The sequence below is a fragment of the Capsella rubella genome, unplaced genomic scaffold (genome assembly GCF_000375325.1).
Source record: "Capsella rubella cultivar Monte Gargano unplaced genomic scaffold, Caprub1_0 scaffold_24, whole genome shotgun sequence".
In the NCBI taxonomy this organism is placed as follows: domain Eukaryota; kingdom Viridiplantae; phylum Streptophyta; class Magnoliopsida; order Brassicales; family Brassicaceae; genus Capsella; species Capsella rubella.
The window spans coordinates 49,747-73,039 of NW_006238902.1; the positions used below are offsets into that span (position 1 = coordinate 49,747).

At 36.5% G+C, this 23,293-nt stretch overlaps 5 protein-coding genes across 5 annotated transcripts; 1 reads left to right on the top strand and 4 right to left on the bottom strand.

Moving 5' to 3' along the window:
• Window positions 1–116: 116 nt before the first annotated feature.
• On the top strand, window positions 117–3,837 carry LOC17874458 (leucine-rich repeat receptor-like protein kinase PXC2). Its single transcript, XM_006279269.2, has 2 exons — window positions 117–2,154; window positions 2,255–3,837. Exons 1-2 carry the CDS (start codon window positions 698–700, stop codon window positions 3,699–3,701), a joined length of 2,904 nt encoding a protein of 967 aa, XP_006279331.1. The 5' UTR covers window positions 117–697; the 3' UTR covers window positions 3,702–3,837.
• Window positions 3,838–8,089: 4,252 nt separating this feature from the next.
• Window positions 8,090–8,678, bottom strand: LOC17874461. Its single transcript, XM_006279279.2, has one exon. It carries the CDS (start codon window positions 8,613–8,615, stop codon window positions 8,181–8,183), a length of 435 nt encoding a protein of 144 aa, XP_006279341.2. The 5' UTR covers window positions 8,616–8,678; the 3' UTR covers window positions 8,090–8,180.
• A 101-nt stretch (window positions 8,679–8,779) lies between these two features.
• On the bottom strand, window positions 8,780–9,756 carry LOC17874470 (RING-H2 finger protein ATL74). Its single transcript, XM_006279268.2, has one exon. The coding sequence runs from the start codon at window positions 9,438–9,440 to the stop codon at window positions 8,961–8,963; it is 480 nt and encodes a 159-aa protein (XP_006279330.1). The 5' UTR covers window positions 9,441–9,756; the 3' UTR covers window positions 8,780–8,960.
• Window positions 9,757–11,769: 2,013 nt separating this feature from the next.
• Window positions 11,770–12,567, bottom strand: LOC17874459 (zinc finger protein 4). The gene has a single exon (XM_006279283.2). The coding sequence runs from the start codon at window positions 12,508–12,510 to the stop codon at window positions 11,824–11,826; it is 687 nt and encodes a 228-aa protein (XP_006279345.1). The 5' UTR covers window positions 12,511–12,567; the 3' UTR covers window positions 11,770–11,823.
• Window positions 12,568–20,146: 7,579 nt separating this feature from the next.
• Window positions 20,147–21,491, bottom strand: LOC17874473 (transcription repressor OFP1). Its single transcript, XM_006279273.2, has one exon. It carries the CDS (start codon window positions 21,321–21,323, stop codon window positions 20,634–20,636), a length of 690 nt encoding a protein of 229 aa, XP_006279335.1. The 5' UTR covers window positions 21,324–21,491; the 3' UTR covers window positions 20,147–20,633.
• Between the last annotated feature and the right edge of the window lie 1,802 nt (window positions 21,492–23,293).

Sequence of the window (23,293 nt, forward strand, 5' to 3'; positions counted from 1 at the left end):
TGATTCTTCTTCTTCTTCTTCTCTTCTTCTATTATTAATGATCATATGAGCGTGAAAGATTTTTGTTTATTTATTTTTACTTTTCTTATAAAGAAAGAAAGAAAGGAGGAGGGTACCAAAATTAAAGAAATAAAAAGAAGGGATCAGAGAGAGAGAGAGAGAGAGGACTGTGTCTTTCCAGACTTGAACCCTCCGGAGATTACTACAGAAGAGTCTCTCTTTTTATGCGTACTTCTCCTTTTCTCTTTTTATTCTTTGGCCAAGTCTCTCTCTCGCTCTCTATTTGCTGCACTCATTCTAATCTAGTGGAGGAGTGTAGTGCATTAACGAAAGAAGAAAAAAAAAAATCCACCATTAATGCTCTCTACCTTCCCTTTTACTCTTTCTCTATTCAAAACCCTTTCAAACTCCTCTTCCTTCCTTCTTCTTGCGCCCGCCGCCCATCTCTTCCTCAAAGAACCAACAGTTCCTTCCTTACGCTCGCTCTCATGTTAAAACTCCTCTGTCTTCCTCTTCATGATTGTTTTTTCAGCCATAATTTCTAGTAAAAAGAAGAGGAAGCTTTTTGGCCGGTTCTTGCTGTCATCCCTCTCCAGCATCAACCTTACTTGAGCTCTGTCTCATATCCTTTCTTCTTCTTTTTTTCCCCCTCTCAGCTCCTTTTAATCTTTGAAGGCCACTGTTTTGTTCAGAGGAAATGCTGAACGGCGCCGTTTCTCTCAGCTTCTTCCTCTTCCTCGCCGTTTCAGCGACGGCAGACCCGACATTCAACGACGACGTCTTGGGTCTCATCGTTTTCAAGGCTGGCCTCGACGACCCTCTCTCAAAGCTCGCTTCTTGGAACTCTGAAGACTACGATCCCTGCAACTGGGTCGGTTGCATTTGTGACCCTGCCACCAATCGTGTCACGGAGCTCCGACTTGACGCTTTCTCTCTCTCCGGTCACATCGGCCGTGGCCTCCTCCGTCTCCAGTTCCTCCACACCTTGGTCCTCTCCAACAACAACCTGACTGGAAACCTTAACCCCGAGTTCCCTCGCCTCGGCAGCCTCCAAGTCATCAATTTTAGCGGCAATAATCTCTCGGGTCGGATCCCAGACGGGTTCTTCGAGCAATGCGGGTCCTTGAGGTCAGTCTCTTTGGCCAACAACAAACTCACAGGCCCTCTCCCAGTCTCCCTCAGCTACTGTTCTACTCTCACCCATCTTAACCTCTCAAGCAACCAACTTTCTGGGAGACTAGCACGCGAAATCTGGTTCCTCAAGAGCTTAAAGTCTCTTGATTTATCTGACAATTTCCTCCAAGGAGATATCCCTGATGGTCTCGCCGCTCTCTACGATCTCCGTCTCATCGACTTATCTAGAAACTGGTTTTCCGGCCACCTTCCTTCCGACATTGGACGGTGCTCTTCCCTTAAATCTCTTGATTTTAGTGACAACTACTTCTCTGGGAATCTTCCGGATTCATTGAGAACGATCAGCTCTTGTACCTCTGTCCGTCTCCGAGGAAACTCTCTGGCCGGAGAAATCCCTAATTGGATCGGTGACATTGCCTCTCTCGAGACCCTTGATCTCTCTGCAAACAACTTCTCAGGCAATGTCCCCTTCTCCCTCGGTAATCTCGAGTTTTTAAAGGAACTCAACCTATCCACTAACATGCTCACTGGGGAGCTCCCACAGACCATCTCCAACTGCTCCAGCTTGATCTCCATTGACATCAGCAAGAACTCATTCACAGGAGATGTGCTTAAGTGGATGTTCACCGGGAACTCTGAAAGTTCCTCCCTTTCCAGGTTTAGTCTCCACAAAAGATCAGGGAACGACACCATTCTTCCCATCGTTGGCTTCCTTCAAGATCTTCGGGTCCTCGATCTGTCGTCAAACAGGTTTTCCGGTGAGTTACCGTCTAACATTTGGGTCCTCACAAGTTTGGTGCAGCTTAACATGTCCACCAACTCTCTGTTCGGTTCCATACCGACCGGCATTGGAGGGTTAAAAGTCGCTGAGATTATTGATCTGAGTAGTAATCTTTTCAATGGAACCGTTCCTTCTGCGATCGGAGGAGCCATCTCCTTGAAAGAACTTAATTTGCAGAGAAATCGCCTCTCTGGCCAGATTCCAGTACAGATCTCTAACTGTTCCGCTTTAAACGCAATGTAAGTAGTGCTCAAGAAGTCACTTTTCTCATGTTGTAATCTTTCGTGTATTATCTCATATCTGATAGCTCGAATAATGTAACAATGTGTGGCTGTGCAGAGATCTGTCAGAGAATGAATTATCCGGTGAAGTTCCGGCGAGCATTGGCAGTTTGAGCAACCTCAAGTACGTTGACCTGTCGAGAAACAATCTCTCGGGAAGCTTACCCAAAGAAATAGAGAAACTTTTGCATCTCCTGACCTTCAACATCTCCCACAACAACATCACAGGGGAGCTGCCAGCTGGAAGTTTCTTCAACACCATCCCCCTCTCTGCTGTCACGGGAAATCCATCCCTCTGTGGTTCCGTGGTGAATCGCTCATGTCTCTCTGTCCACCCCAAACCTATCGTCCTCAACCCCAACTCCTCCAATCCAACCAATGGTCCAGCTCTCACTGGGCAGATCAGGAAGAGCGTTCTGAGCATATCTGCCCTCATCGCGATTGGTGCAGCCGCTTTCATTGCCATCGGGGTGGTGGCTGTCACTCTCCTCAACGTGCACGCCCGATCTAGTGTTTCCCGTCACAATGCAGCAACTGCTCTCGCTCTTTCGGTTGGAGAAACGTTCAGCTGTTCGCCTAGCAAAGATCAAGAATTTGGAAAGCTGGTGATGTTCTCAGGCGAAGCCGACGTGTTTGACACCACAGGCGCTGATGCGTTGCTTAACAAGGACTGTGAGCTGGGTCGTGGTGGATTCGGAGTGGTCTACAAGACAAATCTCCACGATGGGCGTCCTGTGGCAGTCAAGAAACTTACAGTGTCGGGTCTAATAAAGTCGCAGGAGGAATTCGAGAGAGAGATGAGAAAACTCGGGAAGCTGAGGCACGATAATGTGGTGGAGATTAAAGGGTACTACTGGACGCAATCGCTGCAGCTCCTGATCCACGAGTTTGTTTCAGGTGGAAGCTTGTACAGACATCTCCACGGAGACGAGAGTGTTTGCCTAAATTGGCGTCAACGCTTCAGCATCATTCTAGGGATAGCGAGAGGTCTAGCCTATCTGCATGGCAGTAACATCACTCACTACAATCTGAAAGCAACGAATGTGCTTGTAGACGCCACAGGAGAGGCTAAAGTCTCTGACTTTGGGCTGGCCAGGCTTTTGGCTTCGGCACTGGATAGGTGCGTCTTGAGCGGCAAGGTACAGAGCGCATTGGGGTATACTGCCCCGGAGTTTGCATGCCGAACAGTGAAGATAACCGACAAATGCGATGTTTATGGGTTTGGGATTCTGGTGCTGGAGGTGGTGACGGGGAAGAGGCCGGTGGAGTACGCAGAAGACGACGTGGTGGTGCTGTGTGAGACGGTGAGAGAAAGATTAGAAGAAGGGAGGGTGGAAGAGTGCGTTGACCCACGGTTGAGAGGGAATTTTCCAGCGGAGGAGGCAATACCGGTGATTAAACTAGGTTTGGTATGTGGCTCTCAAGTGCCGTCGAATAGGCCGGACATGGAAGAAGTGGTGAAGATATTAGAGCTGATACAGAGTCCCTCTCATGACTTAGAGTGATTCATCAACTGCAAATGAATCAATCTATCCTTGTATTCCTTCATTCCTTGTTCAATTTTCATATTAGCATAAAATATATATATAGCTTTCTGTCTTTTTTTTTATAAAATGGTATTTCTTGTGAGTTCACCAGTTACACTCGGGTTTCATAGCAATCACAATGGTTGAAGGTTTTATGTATAAAGTCGATTCAAAAGATAAAACATCCGTAGCTCTAAAAGGAGTGTTGGTCAACAAAGGAACCCTTAATCCCTTTGTGTTAACATTTTTCCGTTTGCTATGCCCTTTTATTTGACATCCGATTTGAATCTGCTTATGCATGATGCAAAAGAGAAGTAATAAAATATGATTCTGCAAAGTGCAAACATACATTTGAAGGGATATAATAAGAGTCAGTCAGGCGCACTACAGCTTTACTCGAGAGTTTCACTCACTCACAAAATATATTTTTATGTTCATAATAATCATTCCTTGGCTTTTATTTATTGATTTTTTTTTTTTCTTTTCCATAAAGCAAAACAATAAAGGGAAAAGAGAAGTCCACCATTGTGGTGGAGCGGAAGCTTCTAGGGATAGGAGTAGAGATCCGTTGATTCTCAGAATATCCGGAAATCTAGGGTTTGACAGTCCTCCTCTCAGGGCTTTCGCAAAAGTTCATGAATTTGTGAATACTCTTCACAGTGGTTATAATAACCTCTTTAAATCTTTCGATTAATCAATATATCAAAATAACTGAATACAATAGGAGGCTTAAGAAGCCTATTTATAATAAAGCATAAAACCCTAAAACTAAGAATATTCTATAATAATTATAATAGATAAATTAAGAGATAATAATAAGAGATATTTGGAATATCTCGCTGCATCAGGTCTCGCCGGCCAAGAAAAGATTCGTCCTCGAATCTTGTATCTGCGCTGCATCAGCTCCCGCCGGCCAAGAAAGATTCGCCCTCGAATCTTCAGCAGATTTTTCAGCAAAAGAGATCTTTGTAGATCCATCTTTATCTCTGTCAATTGATTTTGCTCGATTTTTGCACAATCCCGGTTTGATACGAAATTTCCACGAACTGTAACTGACCCAAAATTTGCACGAACCAGATCTGACCCAAAAATTGCACGAACCGGATCTGACCAAAATTTCGCACAAATCACCTCCTCGACAGATGCACAGGTCGGAACTTGCATGAAACTTGCACAAATCAGTGGTTTCATGATTTCTACAGAAAACCCAAATTTTGCACGGATCTGATTTCGCCCGAACTTTGCACAAATCAGATCGTCTTCATAAACATCATAGATCGGATCACCAACAATTTCTCTGTAGATCTGGTGGTTCTCCTCTCTCTCGATAAAAGGACTTTCGTCCATGATAGGGTAGATGCAATCACTTGCCATGTGATAACCAGAATCGTTCATTGATTAAGAAATCAAAGAGACACAGCTCTGATACCAAATGGTGGAGAGCGGAAGCGATAAAAAGGATAAATTTGGGAATACTCTTCCCCGTGCTCGAAAGCTCGTTTATAAAGGAGAAATCTCTCAACTTTATTAATCAAAATCAATATCAATCATCAAACTTTCCTAAAAGTGTCTATTTATAATAAACCTTAAAACCCTAATACAGTAAAACCTCTATAAATTAATAATGTTGGGACCATGAAAATCTATTAATTTATAGAGGTTTTAATTTATCGATAAATTAATAATTATTAATTCATAGAGAGATTTTCCTAATTTGGAAAGTTTTTTCAAAAAGATATTTAAAAATAAGATTTAGTCATGATAATTAGTATTTTATATAATCATTAACAAAGAAAATAATAATTATTATGTCTTGAAAGAGAATTTTAACAACTTTTATATAGTAAAATATTAGAGATAAACTCTAACAAAAAATATTGTGTCTATATACACATATATTTTGAAAATTTTACCTAATTATTAATTTATAATATTGATGGGACCATATATTTACAAAGGATTTTCAAAAAAAATATTATCTTATTATTTTATCGAAATGTGTCTAAAATTGCACTGGTCCCAACTTGGGACCGGAGAAATTTATTAATTTATAGAGATTATTAATTTATCGAGTATTAATTTATAGAGGTTTTACTGTACTTGTAATATTCTAAAATAATAATAAATAATTAGCTAAAGATAATAACTAAAGATATTTGAGAATATTTGGAAATATTTCAAATATCTTGTTGCATCAGGTAATGGTGGAGAGCGGAAGCGATAAAAAGGATAAATTTGGGAATACTCTTCCCCGTGCTCGAAAGCTCGTTTATAAAGGAAAAACCTCTCAACTTTATTAATCAAAATCAATATCAATCATCAAATTTTCCTAAAAGTCTCTATTTATAATAAAACTTAAAACCCTAATACTTGGAATATTCTAAAATAATAATAAATAATTAACTAAAGATAATAACTAAAGATATTTGAGAATATTTGGAAATATTTCAAATATCTTGTTGCATCAGGTCTCGCCGGCCAAGAAAAGATTCGTCCTCGAATCTTGTATCTGCGCTGCATCAGCTCCCACCGGCCAAGAAAGATTCGCCCTCGAATCTTCAGCAGGGTGTTCAACAAGGAAAATCTTCGCAGATCCATTTTAATAACTAACTTTTGATTTTGCACAAATTTTGCACGAATCCGGTTTGACCCGAAATTTGCACGAACCGTATCTTGCCCGAAATTTGCACGAACCGTATCTTGCCCGAAATTTGCACATATCCGATTTCGCCCGGTATCTGCACAAAGCAGATTCACAAAATCTTTCTCTTTCAAGACGAACTCTGAAACCATGCTGTCATCTTCATCACCATCGTTTCCATCATCATCCTCATCAACAACATCACCATCTTTGTTATCGCCTTCAACAACTTCATCATCAACATCGTCTTCAACATCGGGTTTAACATCTTCATTGAATCGATGGTTATCACGAGGAAAAACTTGTTGTTGTTGTTGCAGTCGATCAATCAATTGAAGCTGAGCTTGAAAGTGTACCTCAAGGGCTCTAGCAAGATTCTGTGTAAAATCCAGTAATGCTTGTCGTAAAGCATCATGTAGTCCGTTTTGTTGGTCTTGCAAATTCTTTGGAGGCATCATGAAAAGAACCGTTTTGGCTCTGATACCAAATGGTGGAGCGGAAGCTTTTAGGGATAGGAATAGAGATCCGTTGATTCTCAGAATACCCGGAAATCTAGGGTTTGAGAGTCCTCCTCTCAGGGCTTTCGCAAAAGCTCTTGAATTTGTGAATACTATTCACAGTGGTTATAATAACCTCTTTAAATCTTTCGATTAATCAATATATCAAAATAACTGAATACAATAGGAGGCTTAAGAAACCTATTTATAATAAAGCATAAAACCCTAAAATTAAGAATATTCTAGAATAATTATAATAAATAAATTAAAAAATAATAATAAGAGGTATTTGAAATATCTCGTTGCATCAGGTCTCGCCGGCCAAGAAAAGATTCGTCCTCGAATCTTATATCTGCGCTGCATCACATTGTGAAGTGAAAGTCGCCAAGGGTCCAAGCATGAGCTTTTCCGGTAATGCTTTCATTATTGTATTGGTTTTGGAGTGCCCCACGCTCTTACTCACTTCTCATTTTCATTACCCCAAAACTTTAAAATTTTACTTTTGTCAGCTAATGTGCATACATTTAAGCCATGCATAATACATTCATTACTCCATCACAGATGGTGGTCAGGAGCAACGTACAGATGTCGAAACAAGATTACCTCAATGTAATCATACTAATAGAGTATAGGCGATTCAGATTTGAGATTTGTTATACAAAACATTTCTCCTTTTTTAGTGCATTTTAATATCATTATGTCTTCGCTTTTCTCATGTCGTGTCTCTCCTTTATTCTCCTCGTTAGACGACACTAAAAAAGCACATACTGTAATAACTATGTAAGTTCACTTATTATTTTCCTTGGTCCTTACCTTACCTTTTTTTCATTCTTTTTTTTTTTGAATTTTACGATTACAAATTGAAATCCCATTACAAGTTTATTGTTCACCAGCCTTTTTCCACTTTTTGGCTTCCACTCTCAAAACTCAAAAGCACCATGGGCTAACATCTCCCCAACAAATTAAGGCTTTGACATTAAAACAAAACAAGAGAGATACACTGACTGAACAAATCCAATCACATCACATCAGGACATCAGGGGATGACATCTGAAACAGTTGAAGAACGAGAAAAAGAAGTGGGCCTTAGCTTGGGCCAATAGTCTTTTTAAAAAAATTACACAGGTTTTGTTGGGCCTGGTAGGCTAAAAGGCTAAAAACCGATGATGCTGATGCGCGAAGGCACCACGACGGAATCTTGATACCCTCTCTCTGCTTTCAAGATTGGGTACAATATATATGGTGTGGTATATTATTATTAATGCTGTATGTTGTAAGGGTAGGACAAAGAATACACTTTGAAATGGCCTTAATCAGTTCTTAATTAATACCAAACAACGCATAACCTAATTGGAATGATTCGGTGCTCAGCTTGGTCCATGGCATTAGATAATTGAAAAGGATGATGATCACTAGAGTTAGGGCACCCGCGCCTCTTGCTTTCTTTGCCATTAGCACAGCTCGGTTCCTAACCAATGCCATGAGATGCTTCGTATCCACTTCTCCCCGCCTCCGCCTACGGAAGATTGCGAGACGCCGTAGGAATCTGACGCAATCGTGTTTGGATTGAGAATCCACTTTGAGATGATGATTCCGGAATCTTAGGGAGAATGACAACCGGTGAAGCTTCCAAGAACGTAGATTGAGTTTCAAACTGAAACGATTGGCTCTCACACAAACTTTAAGCTTCCACACCGCCCCTAACCTCCTCCTCCTCCTCCTCTGCTCTTGAGAATGAGAATCATCACCACCCATCACTCCACTCACCTGTCGGTCGATTAGGGCGGCGACATAACCTTAAGCCAAACAAGGAAAGACAGCTGTGGGCTTTTCGGACTACGTGAATAGGCCTAAATAAGATGGGCCTTATTCGTTCGGGTTTCATATCTCTTACAGTATCTCTATTAAAACATAGCAAGTAGCAGCAACGGAGAGGTTACGTATTTTGTAGGCATCAACATAAATGCAACTAGTACAACAAGTGAAGACTTTAAGAGATCACTAGCTACATACATATATAGGAATCTGTAATAAACGTATGTACTAGGGCATACTAGTAGTAGTTGGGTGGGTTAATTATTTTATTGAGAAAAAATATATCTATGAAGATCCCGGCGGGGGGATGAGTGAATGGCGACAATAAGGACAAGAAGAGTGAGAGAGAAGCCAGGTGTCGATGCAAGACACGTGGAAGCTGTGATTACACGGCGGCAGAACTCGGACTCTCTCGCCGTCCGCGAATTCACCCAAACAGATTGCGCACTCCGTCGCCGCTATATCCACGTCGCTCGAACCGTAAGCGGTCACAGGAAACTTGTTCAGCTCTCGCTTCTTCAATCCAGTTCTGTCGTCCACGGCCATGGTCGTCGTCCGAGAACGAGATGGTGATAACCCCAAACCGCATCGCATGGCGCACCGGAGGATGGAATTCAGGCCAAGCGCAAGTATCAAGGCGCAGAGAAGAGCAGCGAGTATGATAACCATGTTGGCGTCGAAGTTCATGTCCCTCAGGTACCCATCACCGCCGCTGACGCTCGTCTCGTTACCGCCGCGGGATTCAAGCAGCAGCAGTCGATGCATCCCACAAAGAAAGTATAAAAGGGAGTCTCTTCTTCTTCTTCTTCTTCTTTAGGACACAAAAAAACGTGTGGTGTGGGGAGAGACGTGACGAGGAGTCCCCAAAGTCTTTTTTACAAACTTTGGTTTATGTCTCTGCGGGTTGGTTTGTTTGTGGTTATCTTTTAAGACACTCACCGTGGCTGTGGGGGACCTTCCTCCTTTTCTTCTATCTCTTTTTTCTTCTTTTTTTGGCATTTATATACTACTATTTAAAGTTTATATGATATATATGACATATGTGGATGATTGCACAATTTTATAGAGATGTAACATCATGGAAAAGACAAAATAAATAAATCACAGTTAAGAAGAAGACAATTACAGACTCTGTTCTTGGCACTTGGGAGATATTTTGTTTGTCTCTTCTCTCTAAAAGAGAGATGATATATGTTTAATCATACACACACATAATCACTTACTATATCTATATATCAATATTTTTTTAACAGCATGCATTCATTAATTTTGAATGTGAACCTGAGAGGACATTAATAATAGCAATTTATCTCCTTTCTCTTTATTAATAATATCAAAGTAAAGTAGAGTAGAGGTATATATATACATCAACAGAGAAAGCACTGAGAGAAGAAGACACAAACTTTTTAAGGATGATCAGAAGTGGCAACAACCTATTTGGTGAATCATAACAACGCCCACTCTCAGATTTCAATTATTGGTTTTTCTTTTTGTTTTGTTTTATGAGAAATTATAAGTAAGCCGTGAACCAGGTTGAGGTTTGTGTAACACTAACTCCGCCCCACGTTTATTTGGCAACTCCATTATTAAATCCAAGAGTTTGATGTCTTGGTGGTGAGGTATTATTATATGACTAGACTAGGTTCTGTACTCTCTCTTTTCTTGGTACGATTGTGTAAATATGACTACTCTAGTGAAAGCTAGCATCATATGCCATTATCTTCTTTTTCTTTTTTTCTTTTTGGTTATGTTATGTCGTAATAAAAGTGTTACTTTTAAGTGGGACAGTTTAATACTAGTAGACTATAAACAACAAAAAACCAAAACGGCCTTAAAGTATTTAGTCTGAATCTGTTTATATCACAAAGAAGTTGGTTAATTTTTGCTCTTTTTGGAAGCCTCTACGTACGGAAGCAACTCTCTGTTTCATTACTCTCACAATTCACAAAAGAGTCAATCCATACAAACTGTTATTTCATTTTCTTATTGTTTGTCTTTGTTCTTCTAAGGTTGGTTTCAAATACATTCAATACCCTTAGAAATAAAAATCAATCAAGACTTAATTAATTTGCGTGAATAAGAAACTAGGGAACGAACAGGGAAAAATAAATATATAGAATCTAAAAGATGAATGATATTTGATTGGATCACTGTCTTGTTCAACATATTACACAGATTAGACAAATACATGTCCTTTACTTTATTCTTGGCCTGATGTTATGTATACGTCTCTGAATTGGTTAGTAAAAATGTTTTCTACCTGTTGCAGTTGTTGGAAGGGTCGATCCTGTTAGGAAGTTTGACGCCACACTTGCCTGGCTAATTAAGTGGCAGCATTCTTGAGATTCTTTTCTTTCACGAGTAATCCCAACGCAGACTTGATGCAGCGACACACACACCTTTCCTGTCTGATGCGCTCTTTGCTTGCCCGTTGAGCGTCCTGCTATTAGTGGAGGGTAATCGAATGCAACCTTCACCTACTAAGCCCCAATCCCAAGAGAGGACTTTTCTTTCATCCTAGAGGAGCTTATTTAGCTTAACCCAAAATGTCCTTTAGTGGCATTGTAAACTGTCTACTTGAACAGATATCACATTACTGAAACCTTTTCTTCCCAAGCTTTACACCTCACCCGTACCACAAGTTTTAATTACTCTTTTAAGTCAAATAGTACTGTATGAGTAACGGTTTAGTTGTAGCTTTTGATTAGCACTTTCGATTGTTTTTTTCTCTGGCTGTTTATGCAGATTGCTAATAGACTAATAGTAATATATAATCCAATTCATAAATGATATTAACTGGTTCTATTTCTAATATCATAAGGATTAATGTCGCGTATATTCTAGTATTTATTTAGTTATCAAATATACAAGCTGTTATCGACACAAAAAGCTTTTGATGAAGTTTTGAAATTCGGAAGTTAACATAAAACTAATGAACACTTTTTGTATTTTTTTTTGTTCGTAGTACGTACTTAAGTAGAAGACCAGGGAAATTCAAAGTCACTTTTTTGTTTTTTAATCTTTGAAACCAATATAAACTTCATTTTAAAAACAAAAGAAATGAATATAACAAAAAAGAAAAAGAAATGCAGAACCAAGAAACAAACTACTAAAATATAACCCTCCCGAAAAAGAAAAAAAAGGCAATCTATAGCTTGAGAGACAAGTCTATATCAGAATCAGTGTCGGGTTGATCATCTTTGATGTCTTCGTTGATGCTGCCCTCTAGGTTTGCAATCAAGTTTGTGGACAAATCGTCAGACTTTGGAACGGAGAGGTGAGAAAGCAGAGGGATATTAAGCCCTCTGTAACCAAGTCGACATCTAAAGATGTTGAAAGGATAGGGCTTAGACGTTTTAGCAATGTTAGGATTGTAACGAACCCCGAGATCATAGTGGGAGGAGCTGCCGTTGTAGGAAACGCCACTTGGCGGGGGGTACTGGTTGCTGTAGAAGGAGGAGAGTCCAGGATAGTTTACTTCGATCTCTTTACGCCTTTTAGCCAGTGATCGCTCTTGCTTGTGAGCGTTTTGATGTCCTCCCAAGGCTTGCGACGTAGAGAACTCTTTTTTGCAGAAGGTGCATGCAAACACCCTCGCTTTAGGCTCCGCCCTCGTCCCTTCTTGTGCCTCATCTCCAAAACCAGAGTTTCTTATACTCTCGTCGAACAGGAAGCGGAACTCTAGCCGAGGAGTCGTCTCCATCGGTGGCTCAGCGGCTGACACCTTCTCTTTCATTTTCCGGCCCTTGGTGGTACTTGGGATGATCTCATGATGCGAGGATGACGAGATGCTGCTGGAGGAACATGATGTGGGCGTGGAGAGGTTGAGTTCCATATGCTCAAATTAAAGGGAACAAAAGACTTATTAGACCTATTTTCTTCTCTCGAGCAATATGTGTCTGAACAAGATCGGGGGGTGCTTGTAATTATGAATAGTTCCATATATAGGGCTAATAGTAAATCATTAATGTATAATAAAAAAATCTTCATGATTATGGTATAGAATCCCAATTTTAGAAAGTAACATTCAAGGAAACGGCTTATTGACACTATTTTTTGCCTTATGTCTTTGATTCTTTTATATATAATGTATCTTCCCTCAAGATTTAATTATTATTACAATGCCTCTCTCTCTCTCTACTACTACTAGCTTTTAGCTTTTATCACTTTTCTTTTTTCCCCATTTCCATCCTCTACACATAATTTCCTTTTCTCTCTTATTTGTAGATTATCAATTAATCTCTTTATTTTGGTAATATTTTCTTTTAACTTCTGCCGGTTTCAATTCACTCTTTCTTTATTTGAAATTATTATCAATACGATGTGTCATATATATTTTGTTAGGAAACCATGATTATTAAGTCCACTCTTAGTTGTTTCTGAATCTCTCTATTAAAAAACCAAAGATTAAGCAAGTTGCATTTACTCATCTTTTGTTTTCAAACTCAAAATATCGAAACTCTCGTTTTTTTTTTTGTATTCAAAATCCGTTACATTTATTTTCCTCCACATTACTTAGCTGGCTGTTTTATTGAAATGGAAAAATCTTTATGTTTTGCTTTAATTAAAAACAATCAACTCGACCAAAAAAAAAATAACAACTATCAAGTGATCTTTTCAACCCATTTAGTAACGAGTTTTTTCTTATTTCTTTTAAGCTTTAATGTACTAAAAAAAAAGACTTTAAAGCAAAAGATTTGTATGTCAATGCCATTATTTTTTAAAAAATATCAACGAAGGTATTAGAATCTAAGTTAAAAGCATTAATCATCAGTACAATTTTTTAAAAGTTTAGAATATTTAAAGAAATTTTTTGTAGTGTTAAGTGTTGGACATAATTTTAATCATATAAATTATAGTAGATAAGTTCTATTGAAAATATGATGAAATGTATATATATATATAAAACAAGTGGATATTCTTTAGAAGATTCTATCAAAACGGGCCAACGATAGGAATTGGGCCGATATGGGTCGATGCGGGCCGAAACGGGCCGATACGGGTCGATGCGGGCCGATACGGGCCGTAGCAAGATTAATAGACCGACTTTGTTCTGTTATGAAGCAACCTTATCTGACCACGAAAATAGGAAAAAAGGCGTGATTATCTTGTGAAAAGGCGGTTTCTTAGCCCAATCCCATGAGGATTAGCTTAAGAGGATTTCTCTATAAAAGGAGAGCTACATCGGCACAATTGGGGAAGAGAAAAAGAGCTCAAGAGACTCTCTAAACCTTCAAGGCACACGAATCAACTCTGAAAACTTGACAAGATTTCATAGATTGTTCATTGTGCTTTGATTCTTGTAGCTGCTATTTGATATTCTAAATCAATAAAAACAATATTCGACTGTTTCTCTCGTTTTCCGTAGTCTCTAAACGAATCGATTACTTTTGTCCAAACATTAAGAACTTATTAATAGCCACTAATCTGATGACAAACAAAAAATAGCACTAATCTACAGAAAATCCCTTGTACACTTATATGTATCTTATGTGAATCATAGAGTTGTATATAAGTAAACAAAAAAGAAAATAGTTTATCAAGATATCAGTTTTTCAATAAAAACTTGTCAAGTGATATATGTAATATAAATTGTACAACTAATGATAAAGTTAACAAATTATGCTTTAACGAATTATATATACATGTATAGACTATAGTTGTGTAAACTGCAACGATACTTGTGTGTATAAATTTATCTAGATGTGAAACAATGAATATAAATATTTTACATACGATATTTTGACATAGAAGGTAATTATGTTGATAAAAGAGAAGAATCACTTTCGTATTCTTCATTTTTTCTTTTGTAAGGAGCTAGGTCGATTACTCTATGTGTTTGTCAATATATATATATTTCAAGTCCATACGTATATACCCTGAAAGACTGACCTATATGCTAACGCCACGTGTAGATGACGTGACGTGTCTTATTGCGAGAGAGAGAGAGAGAGAGATGGCCCGTTATATTATTCTAATGGACCAACCAGGCCCAATAACATTTTGCACATATTTTTGGATTTCATTTCTAACCAAGTCAATGGCCCACCTCACCCACCATGGTTCTCGATTCTACTGATGATGATGCTGTTACTCTTGTCTTGTGTAAATTTAATTAGTAATGCAATCATCTTTTATTTAAATCCTGGAGGAAGTTTAGTTAGTTAAAAATTAAAAGAAAACTACTTGAAGAGACATTTTTGTTTTATAAGATCACCCCCTATGTCTTTTAGTGGTTAACAGTTATTACGTACTAAACAATCAATGCACTAATGGATCTTATAATTTGAACTATTCTTTTTTTTTTTTCTTTTCCCGTGCGAATATAATTTAACTTTTGGGATATAATTTGCAAAGGTGTCGTACGGTACAGTAATAATTACTCGTGTTCGTCGTACGTTACTGTGGTTAAGTGTGTTCGGAGTACTCCGATTACTATAGATAGGGTCTAGCTAGTAATAAGTATCTGATGATACTAATCTAATAGTCCATTTGATTTGAATGAAATTGATCACAATCTTTTCGAAATGAGTGATTTGATGTTTCTTTGTTTGATTTCATTAATGATTTGCCTGGATGATATGAGACTGTTGTGGTTAACACAAACATATATCAGTATCACCCCACTTGGTCTTCAGTCTTCACTTCACGCCATATTTTCCTGCCTATATATATATATATATATATATATATATATATGTATAGTTGTTAATTGTAACTACGAAATGCTAGGTGGGTGGGTGATACCTAGACATAATAAATCAAGTAAGTTTTGGTAACTAGTGTAAAAATTAAATGCGAAGAGAAATAGGGGTGGTTCAACCAATAATTGAATAACTAGGCAGCAAAAAGTTTTTTAATACTTTTATATATTTATTCTAAAGGTGTTGGTTGAACCACAAAAATAATTAACAAAATCTTCGTGTATATAAAATATTTTGATCTTAAACATCACATCAAAATGCACTAATAGTTATTCCAATAATGTACCAAAACGGTCATTAATTCAAAACATATAAGTTCCACATGAAAAATGTTAGAATTAGCTGTATATGTGAAAACTAAATTAGTGTAACAGTAGACTTTTAGTTTTGCCTTAACAATTCAAAAAAAACAAACAAACGACACTGATTTTATAAGGAAAAAAAAAAAGAGTGGTCCAATTCATGTAGGATTTGGCTGCTCCTCGTTCTTCGTCGTCTCTAATTGCTAGTTTTGCATGGACGTACCAAAGACACGTGCATTCTATATTTTTTAAATAATATTTATCAAATGTAGGCAGAAAAAATCGAAAAAATATAATTATAACTTTTATACGACACCTAAAATTCTAAAAAACAACAACAACCACAAATTTTACGAAAGTATTGCCACCAACGTTTCTTTTTTTCATACTAACAAATAACAATATGAAATCTATGAACGTAAATATGAAATATTAGTGACAACCGGCGATCGAGGTTCCTCGGTCCTTTAAAAGTTGTATGCCTTTGAATTCCATAATATTTGATTAAGTTGAAACTAATAGAAAAAATAAGTATATCCTATATAATAATTAAAAATTTTGTGAATTTGGTCTATAATTAATTATGTGATTAAGTTAAAAGAGATAAGAAAGAAAAGAGAAGAAATAGTGATCACATACGATTCGGGTTGAGTAATTGTCGTTATCCAAATAAATACGAAAATATTATTAAACTGTGATTATTTTAGGCAAAGAATCAAATTTCATAAAAGATATGACAATTGACGTAGCGATGATAGGTAAAAATAATAAGTAACATAATACAATTTAGTGTAGTTGTTTTTTGTTTACCTTTTTTTTTTTTTTTTTACCTTCCTTATTAATATTATTTTTATTTTGTTGAACTGTTACAAACTTTGTTTATAGATAGATATTAGGAGTTCTAATGTTTGCCAAACTTTGTAACAGTCGGCCTTATCGGTTTAAAGTAGAAGAATTATGCAGTAATATGTTTGCTAGGTACGACTTAAATGTTTGCCAAAGTCTTCTTCATTGAATTGTTACGAATTGTAAGTATACGACCGGTGATTTTATATCTTTCCAATTAACACACACAAATGTAAAATGCAGAAAAATACGAAGAACAAAAAAAATTAAAAATAAAACATTCCAAATTTGTTTCGTTCGTACGATGGTGATTGTGGTGGTCGAAACTAGAACGAACTACTATTATAACTCACCACCCCATGCATTAATAGCCAAAAAGAAACCGGTTCGATTAATTTACTGAGAGACTAAATGTAATCTACTAGTGTATACGTACTACTTTAGTATTTCTCTTCTATTTTTTTTTGTATGTTTAGTGCAACAGATTAATTTCATTCGAACCGAGAATTTGGATTGGACGGCGGAGAGAGACAAGGTAACAAGACGCAGAATCTCTGGTGAGTGATCATGTCGGATAATATCGATTTCAAAGGCAAAGTTGGGTTAAATGGTCGTTGACCGAGTCTAAACATGCGGCTCACACCGACAAGTATATTCGTTCGCCATTAATACATCTCTCGAGCAACTTCTTTTAAGTTAAATCCATAACACATTGATAACATTTTACTACAACACAATCTATTAAACGCATCTGAGATAGTTCGTAACTCCAAATAGTCAAAGCTGATATGGGTTTTACTTTCCTTTAATTACGTTTCACAATAACAATAAGTAAGATATATATAATATCTTTATTTTTTTAAGAAATCATGCAGAGGATAACTATTTTTTATGTGATATTTTTTGAATGCATATATATAAGTATATAACATTGTATAACATTATTGACTTTAACGCTGTTTTAAAAAATATAATAAGATATCTGAATGATATTAAGAGTACTTCTATTTGCAACTACTGTATTCTGCTCTATTCCCACTGGCCACTTCAATCCTAATATTATTTGTTTTTCTATTTTTTTCAGAAATAATTAAACTCGTCGACGTGTGCAGATGGATACTTGTCGAGTTCTCTCTCTATCTATCTTTGAGAGATTATGAAATAGACCACTGCTTTCGAAACAAAAGAAGAATGGGAAATTTCACGAAAAAAGAAAGTCGTGCAGCCTTATGGGATTAGAAACCACTTATTTATCTTAAAAAGGTGCCTTGAGTAAAGTGATATATATAATGTAAAAAAAAGGAGAGACAACAGAATAAAAACGTCTTTTATATATCATTCCAAATAGAAAACGCGTCTATGAGACGTCGCAGTTCTTCTATCAAAATACTTTTTTTCGTTTTTTTCATAGTTAAATATATAGATATAATCCAAGTTAGTTTATACAATCATATTCAGAATTCGCAACTCTTATTTTTTTATTTTGGGTATGTATATGATATATTTGCGGAAACAAGTAAAATGTAAATTTGAATGTTGATATGTTTGAGGAGTAAAAGTCAAAGTCATTAAATCAAATATGTCCGAATTTCCGATTTTGAAAATTTCATAGTGGTGGCCTTGGCCTTGCCTGGGGTACATCACACTCATATCACACGGGGGTATCAATATTTCACACTGACACCACCACCAGTCTAAAGAAACGATATATATATATATATTATGTTTCGAAGTTTAGTGTCCAAGATCTTATTTGTTTCTAAGTGTTCGATATTTTTTGGCAGAACTTAGCTACGTCCAAGTTATATACTCTTTTCAATTTTTTCTTTTATTGATATTTTAGCCAAAAATATTTTTTATTTTATTTTAAATGATATTTTTTATTTTTTTTTATGTAAAAATTAATTATTTATAATATTGTTTCGACCAATCATATATTATCTTTTAAAAATTTATTAGATAATTTATTTTAATTAATGTTTTTTGTGTACAAATTAATGATATTTTTATAGAAAATAGAAAAATTATATGTTTAATTAATCTGTGTGTAAAAAGTTTAAACATTCAATAAAAAAACGGAAAAGTATAAGAAAGAAAGAAATTATTAATAAATACAAAATCAGGGTGTTGTTCTTCGAAGTTATCAACAAATTTCGTTGAAGTATATTGCCGGCGTGCCCGACAAAGCTTTTGTAACTTTTTTTTATTTATTTGTTTAGGGTTATAAAATATCGTAATGAAATAAAGATAGATATATTTTGGGTACCTTTTAATTCATCTTTTTTGGTCCCAACTTTAAACTTCAGTCAGTGTAATAGTCACTTTTTTGCCTCCGCACATGTATGTATATGTTAATCAATACTTAATTTCTATGTTTCAGTACAAAACCCCTCATGTTTTATATATATAACTGTGGTATCTTAAATTCCGTATATGTTGATGTTATTACAATGAAAAATTTACAACATATAATTTTGAATTTATCCCATCTATGATAATTCTTTGTTTGGTTTTAGTGTTTTAATAATGATTTAAACATGTAAAATTGAAAACAATATTTATGGATTATATATATATATATATATATGTCGATAATGAAATTTGAAAAAAAATGTCATTACAGTGGCAATGATGAAAAACGAGATATAGAAAAAAAGAAGACATATATAGGATATGTAGACCTGGATTGAATATTTGAACGCATATAGGTGAAAAAATCAAAGAGCAAGTTTCGTATAATATATGCTTACTAAAAATATTTATATATTATATGCTAACTAAAAATATTTACTTTGCCAGTTTAGTGTCGCGGGAGAGGCGATTCATTTTCAGTTCCTTTTTTTTTTGTCTGTTATTTCTTAAGATCTTTTTTTTTTTTTTGAATTCATTATTTCTTAAAATTAGATGGTTTACATCTAATAAACCAAAATCCCATCGTAGATCATTACATTAAACAAAGTGACGACAGTAATATAGCATCGATAAGGGATACAAAGGAGAAGACATTGCCAAAATTTGGCCGTACGTACTGTATTCATTATAACTCCATGAATTACTGTTTTCGTCTCTATATATGTAGATAGATATGTTTTCGTCTCGTCATTTGCCACTGAGGCCATCACCGAAATAAAATTAAAAATGCTAGTAGTAATTTGTTTTTTTCTTTGGCACTTTAGTTATGCCTAAAAGCAAAAATGTTTTGTTTTCTTCTTGCTTGTCGCACTCTTGTTTGTATGCGGTAGCGGTATGCAATGCATGCATATATACTATTTATATTAGTATTATTTATACATGAGAAGGTCACCATAAAAAAAAAACAAAGACAAAAAAAGTGAACTAGTTACAGGGATATAAATAAAGATGTGAAATCAAGAAATGCACACGTACACACATATCCAAAGTTAGGTATGAAAATACCCGCAGATGCTGTTTTAATGAATTGTCGGTATCGTTATGTCTAATAAAAACCAAACGTTTAGTTTACTATTATTATTATTATGCATGTGTCTTCTAAATCATCATTATTATTTTCTTGGGTCTCAACTTCATAACATGCCCGGTGAGTAAAATTGTAGCATACTAGAACGAACTGTACAATGCATACTAATTTAATGAGAAGAGTCTCTCTAAATCAGTTCTTTATTTTTAGATTCGTGAGAAAGATGTAGTTTGTAAATACATGGCCGGACAGTATAATTGTCACCTGACAAATGAATAATCAACAGCCGTCCATATATCCACATTTAAAAGTAACAAAAACGCTATTGCTTTGTGTCCGTCCGCGCAGATTAAGTAAGTAGTAGAATTGAGCCCCCGTCCCGTAGTACTCTGCGCCCATTCCTGTACTTTGGGTTTCAAGGAATGGCCGTTTTGGTTATACAACAAGTACAAATCAAAAACACTCTCATCGCAAACTATATATATATATAGGAGGAGGAGGCTCTTCTCTACTCTAGGCGACCATGCATATATATATATATATATATATATAGTTAGTACAAGAATATATAATGAATTAAAACCATACTAGTATATATTTACATCTTATTGAGATTACTAAATTAAGGGGGGAGAAACAAAAAAAAAAGACGTAAAAATATGAATAATTAGGAAAAATTGGGAGGAAGATTAAGATCAAGCCAGATTTGCTTGAAGACATTGATGATAACAGAGTGATACTCGTCGGAGTTGAGACAGAGATAGCAAGCCAAAAGCTCTTCCAGATCCTTTGACTCTCTTATCTTGTTCTCTGCTATCATCTCCTCCATTGATTCCTTAAAGTCTCTCCTCGGATCCACCGATGCCTTCACCACCGCCCTGCTCCGCCTCGCCGACGTCCCGCCTCCGCTTCTCCTCACCGATACTGATTTCCTCGTCGAGATCCGCGGCGAGCGCAGCCTACGTCTCACCCCCGCAGGAGAACTCACCGCTGGTTTTCGTGCCGGGGTGGCAGGTTTGGTAATGATCGGCCGGAGATCGGTGGATAACTTGGAGCAGCTGCAAGGGCTGTTTGGGAGGAGAGCTTGATCTGTGCGAAACTCCGGTGAGAAGGAACCAGTTCCGGTGGCAGAGCTGTCGGCGGAAGTCGTGGAGGACTTAGAGTCGACGGTGGGACGGTGAAGAAGAGGGTGGCCGGCGGAGCGTGGAGTGGAAGGGCTAGGACGAAAGCGTGGAGTAGGAGGAGAGAGGTGTTTGTTTGGGGGCCTATGATGTTTCTTCGACTTCCCCATGTCTCTCAGTTTGTAAAACCATGCGTTAGGGATTAACTCCGACAGCTTGAACCGATAGTTACCCATCTGGTTCCGCTCTCTTTCTTGTTTGCTGTTGCTGTTAGTAGTTAGTAGCAGAGTAGCTAGAGAGACTTTTTGTTTGAGGTGAGAAAAGTGAGAGAGTGAAGAGTGGGATCCTTTATAGGAAGGGAAGACATTATGTGAGAGACGGCCTTTGCTATACGCTACGTGGAAAATAAATAAAACAAAATAAAATAAATTAAAGAAAGGAGGTGAGTGAGTGAGAGATGGTCTCTCCATTTTTATCATCGATTCTGTGTTAGATTATGTTCTCCTCTCTCTTCCTCTAATTACTGTACATTGAGTCGTGAGAGAGAGAGAGAGATCACCTGATTATCATTTGGGCTCTCCTGTCTGCAATCTGACTAACGGGCCTCCTATGTGTTGTTATTCGGCCCGAACTTCTTTTTTTTTTACTTTCTTTTGCCTTAATTCTCCCAACAACAACAACATGGTGGTACTACAAAACTAAATTGTACTACTGCTGTATAGAACTCCTTATATGTGTAGAAATTTGTTTATTAGTAATAAGAAAATATTGTTGTTGATATTTGCCATCAGTTCCATTTCCGATCACTATCAAAAGTTTTGGAACATGCTTTTGTGAGCGTAAGTGCGTGTGTGTATATATCTCGTGGATTTGCTCTGTCTTTTGTGTTGAATTTTTGTGCCAATTTCTCTTTTGTCTTCTACTGACTCACACGCATTACACACATATATATGATGATATCTCTTTCTTTCAAGATTATTACTAGTATTTATGAGGTCGTCAAAACATTTATGATTTTTGAGTCATAACACTAATCCTTGATAAGTATTTCCTTTTTTATCCAGCAAATTAAAAGAAAAAAAAAAGACTAGATATCTATTATCCTCTTGTATTTTTCATTCATACTCTTTCCATTTATTGTTTCTCTCGAATTACACATTCACATCCCTTTTTTATTTGTTGGTCAAAATACCAAATCACATCCTATGGCCATAAATAATTGTTGATTACAAGTACGACTACTGGACATGGGAACATGCAACTTCTTCTCTTCTTATACGTCTCCGCCCCAAGGCCTGCTATACAAAGAGAACAAATCATTTGGGCCATTTAATGAACTGCTTAACAATCATCTATTGGGCTTTTTCGTGGGGATTTCTTTTTTTTTTTTTGGGTTTGTACAGCCCGAATCATTTCTCCAAAAATATATCGTGGAAATAAGTTAGGATCGTTAACATAGACTATCAGTATTAACTGGCTGGGCTGACTCAATTTTGACGCTGCCGCTAATTTATTTTTTTATGTAAAATGTTCGTAGACCCAAATGTGTTTGATCTTATAACAACATGTACTTTCCTCTTTTTCTTTTTTTTTTGTCGTTGTTAAAGCTATCACTTGGTACTAGGTTTTATTCCGTGGGACAACTTTTTTTTTTTTTTTTTTAATAATATTTTCTGATATTTTATAAAAGAATGACTTTCTTTTTTAATTTTCCATTTTGTAATATAATTTACTTTTATCTTTATGGGTTTACAAAGGTTTTTAAAACTTTATGGGTTTACAAAGGTTTTATCTTTATGGGTTTTTTAAAACTTCATGGTTTTGCAAAGGTGTCATCTTATAAAAAAAAAATATGTTTGGATAACAAACTCAAGTAACAAAATCCAAACATAATAAAATAACGTATCATGAGTATCATCTTTATAAAAAAAACATATGTTTGGATAACAAACTCCTCCAAAGATAATCAAACGTATGATGAGAGACATGAAACAACGTTTTCTCTCGTCGTGACACCAACCTGAAACTCCGTCACGTCACCTAACTTCGTCATCTGATCATTATCATCACAATCAACTAGATATAACTCAAAACAAGAAAATGAATCTAAACTCAAAGTAGGATCACTAATAACATACCTTATCATCGTTGACTTCCAGCTCCTAGTGCATCTGCCCACATATTAGATGCTATTGTATCTCTCCAA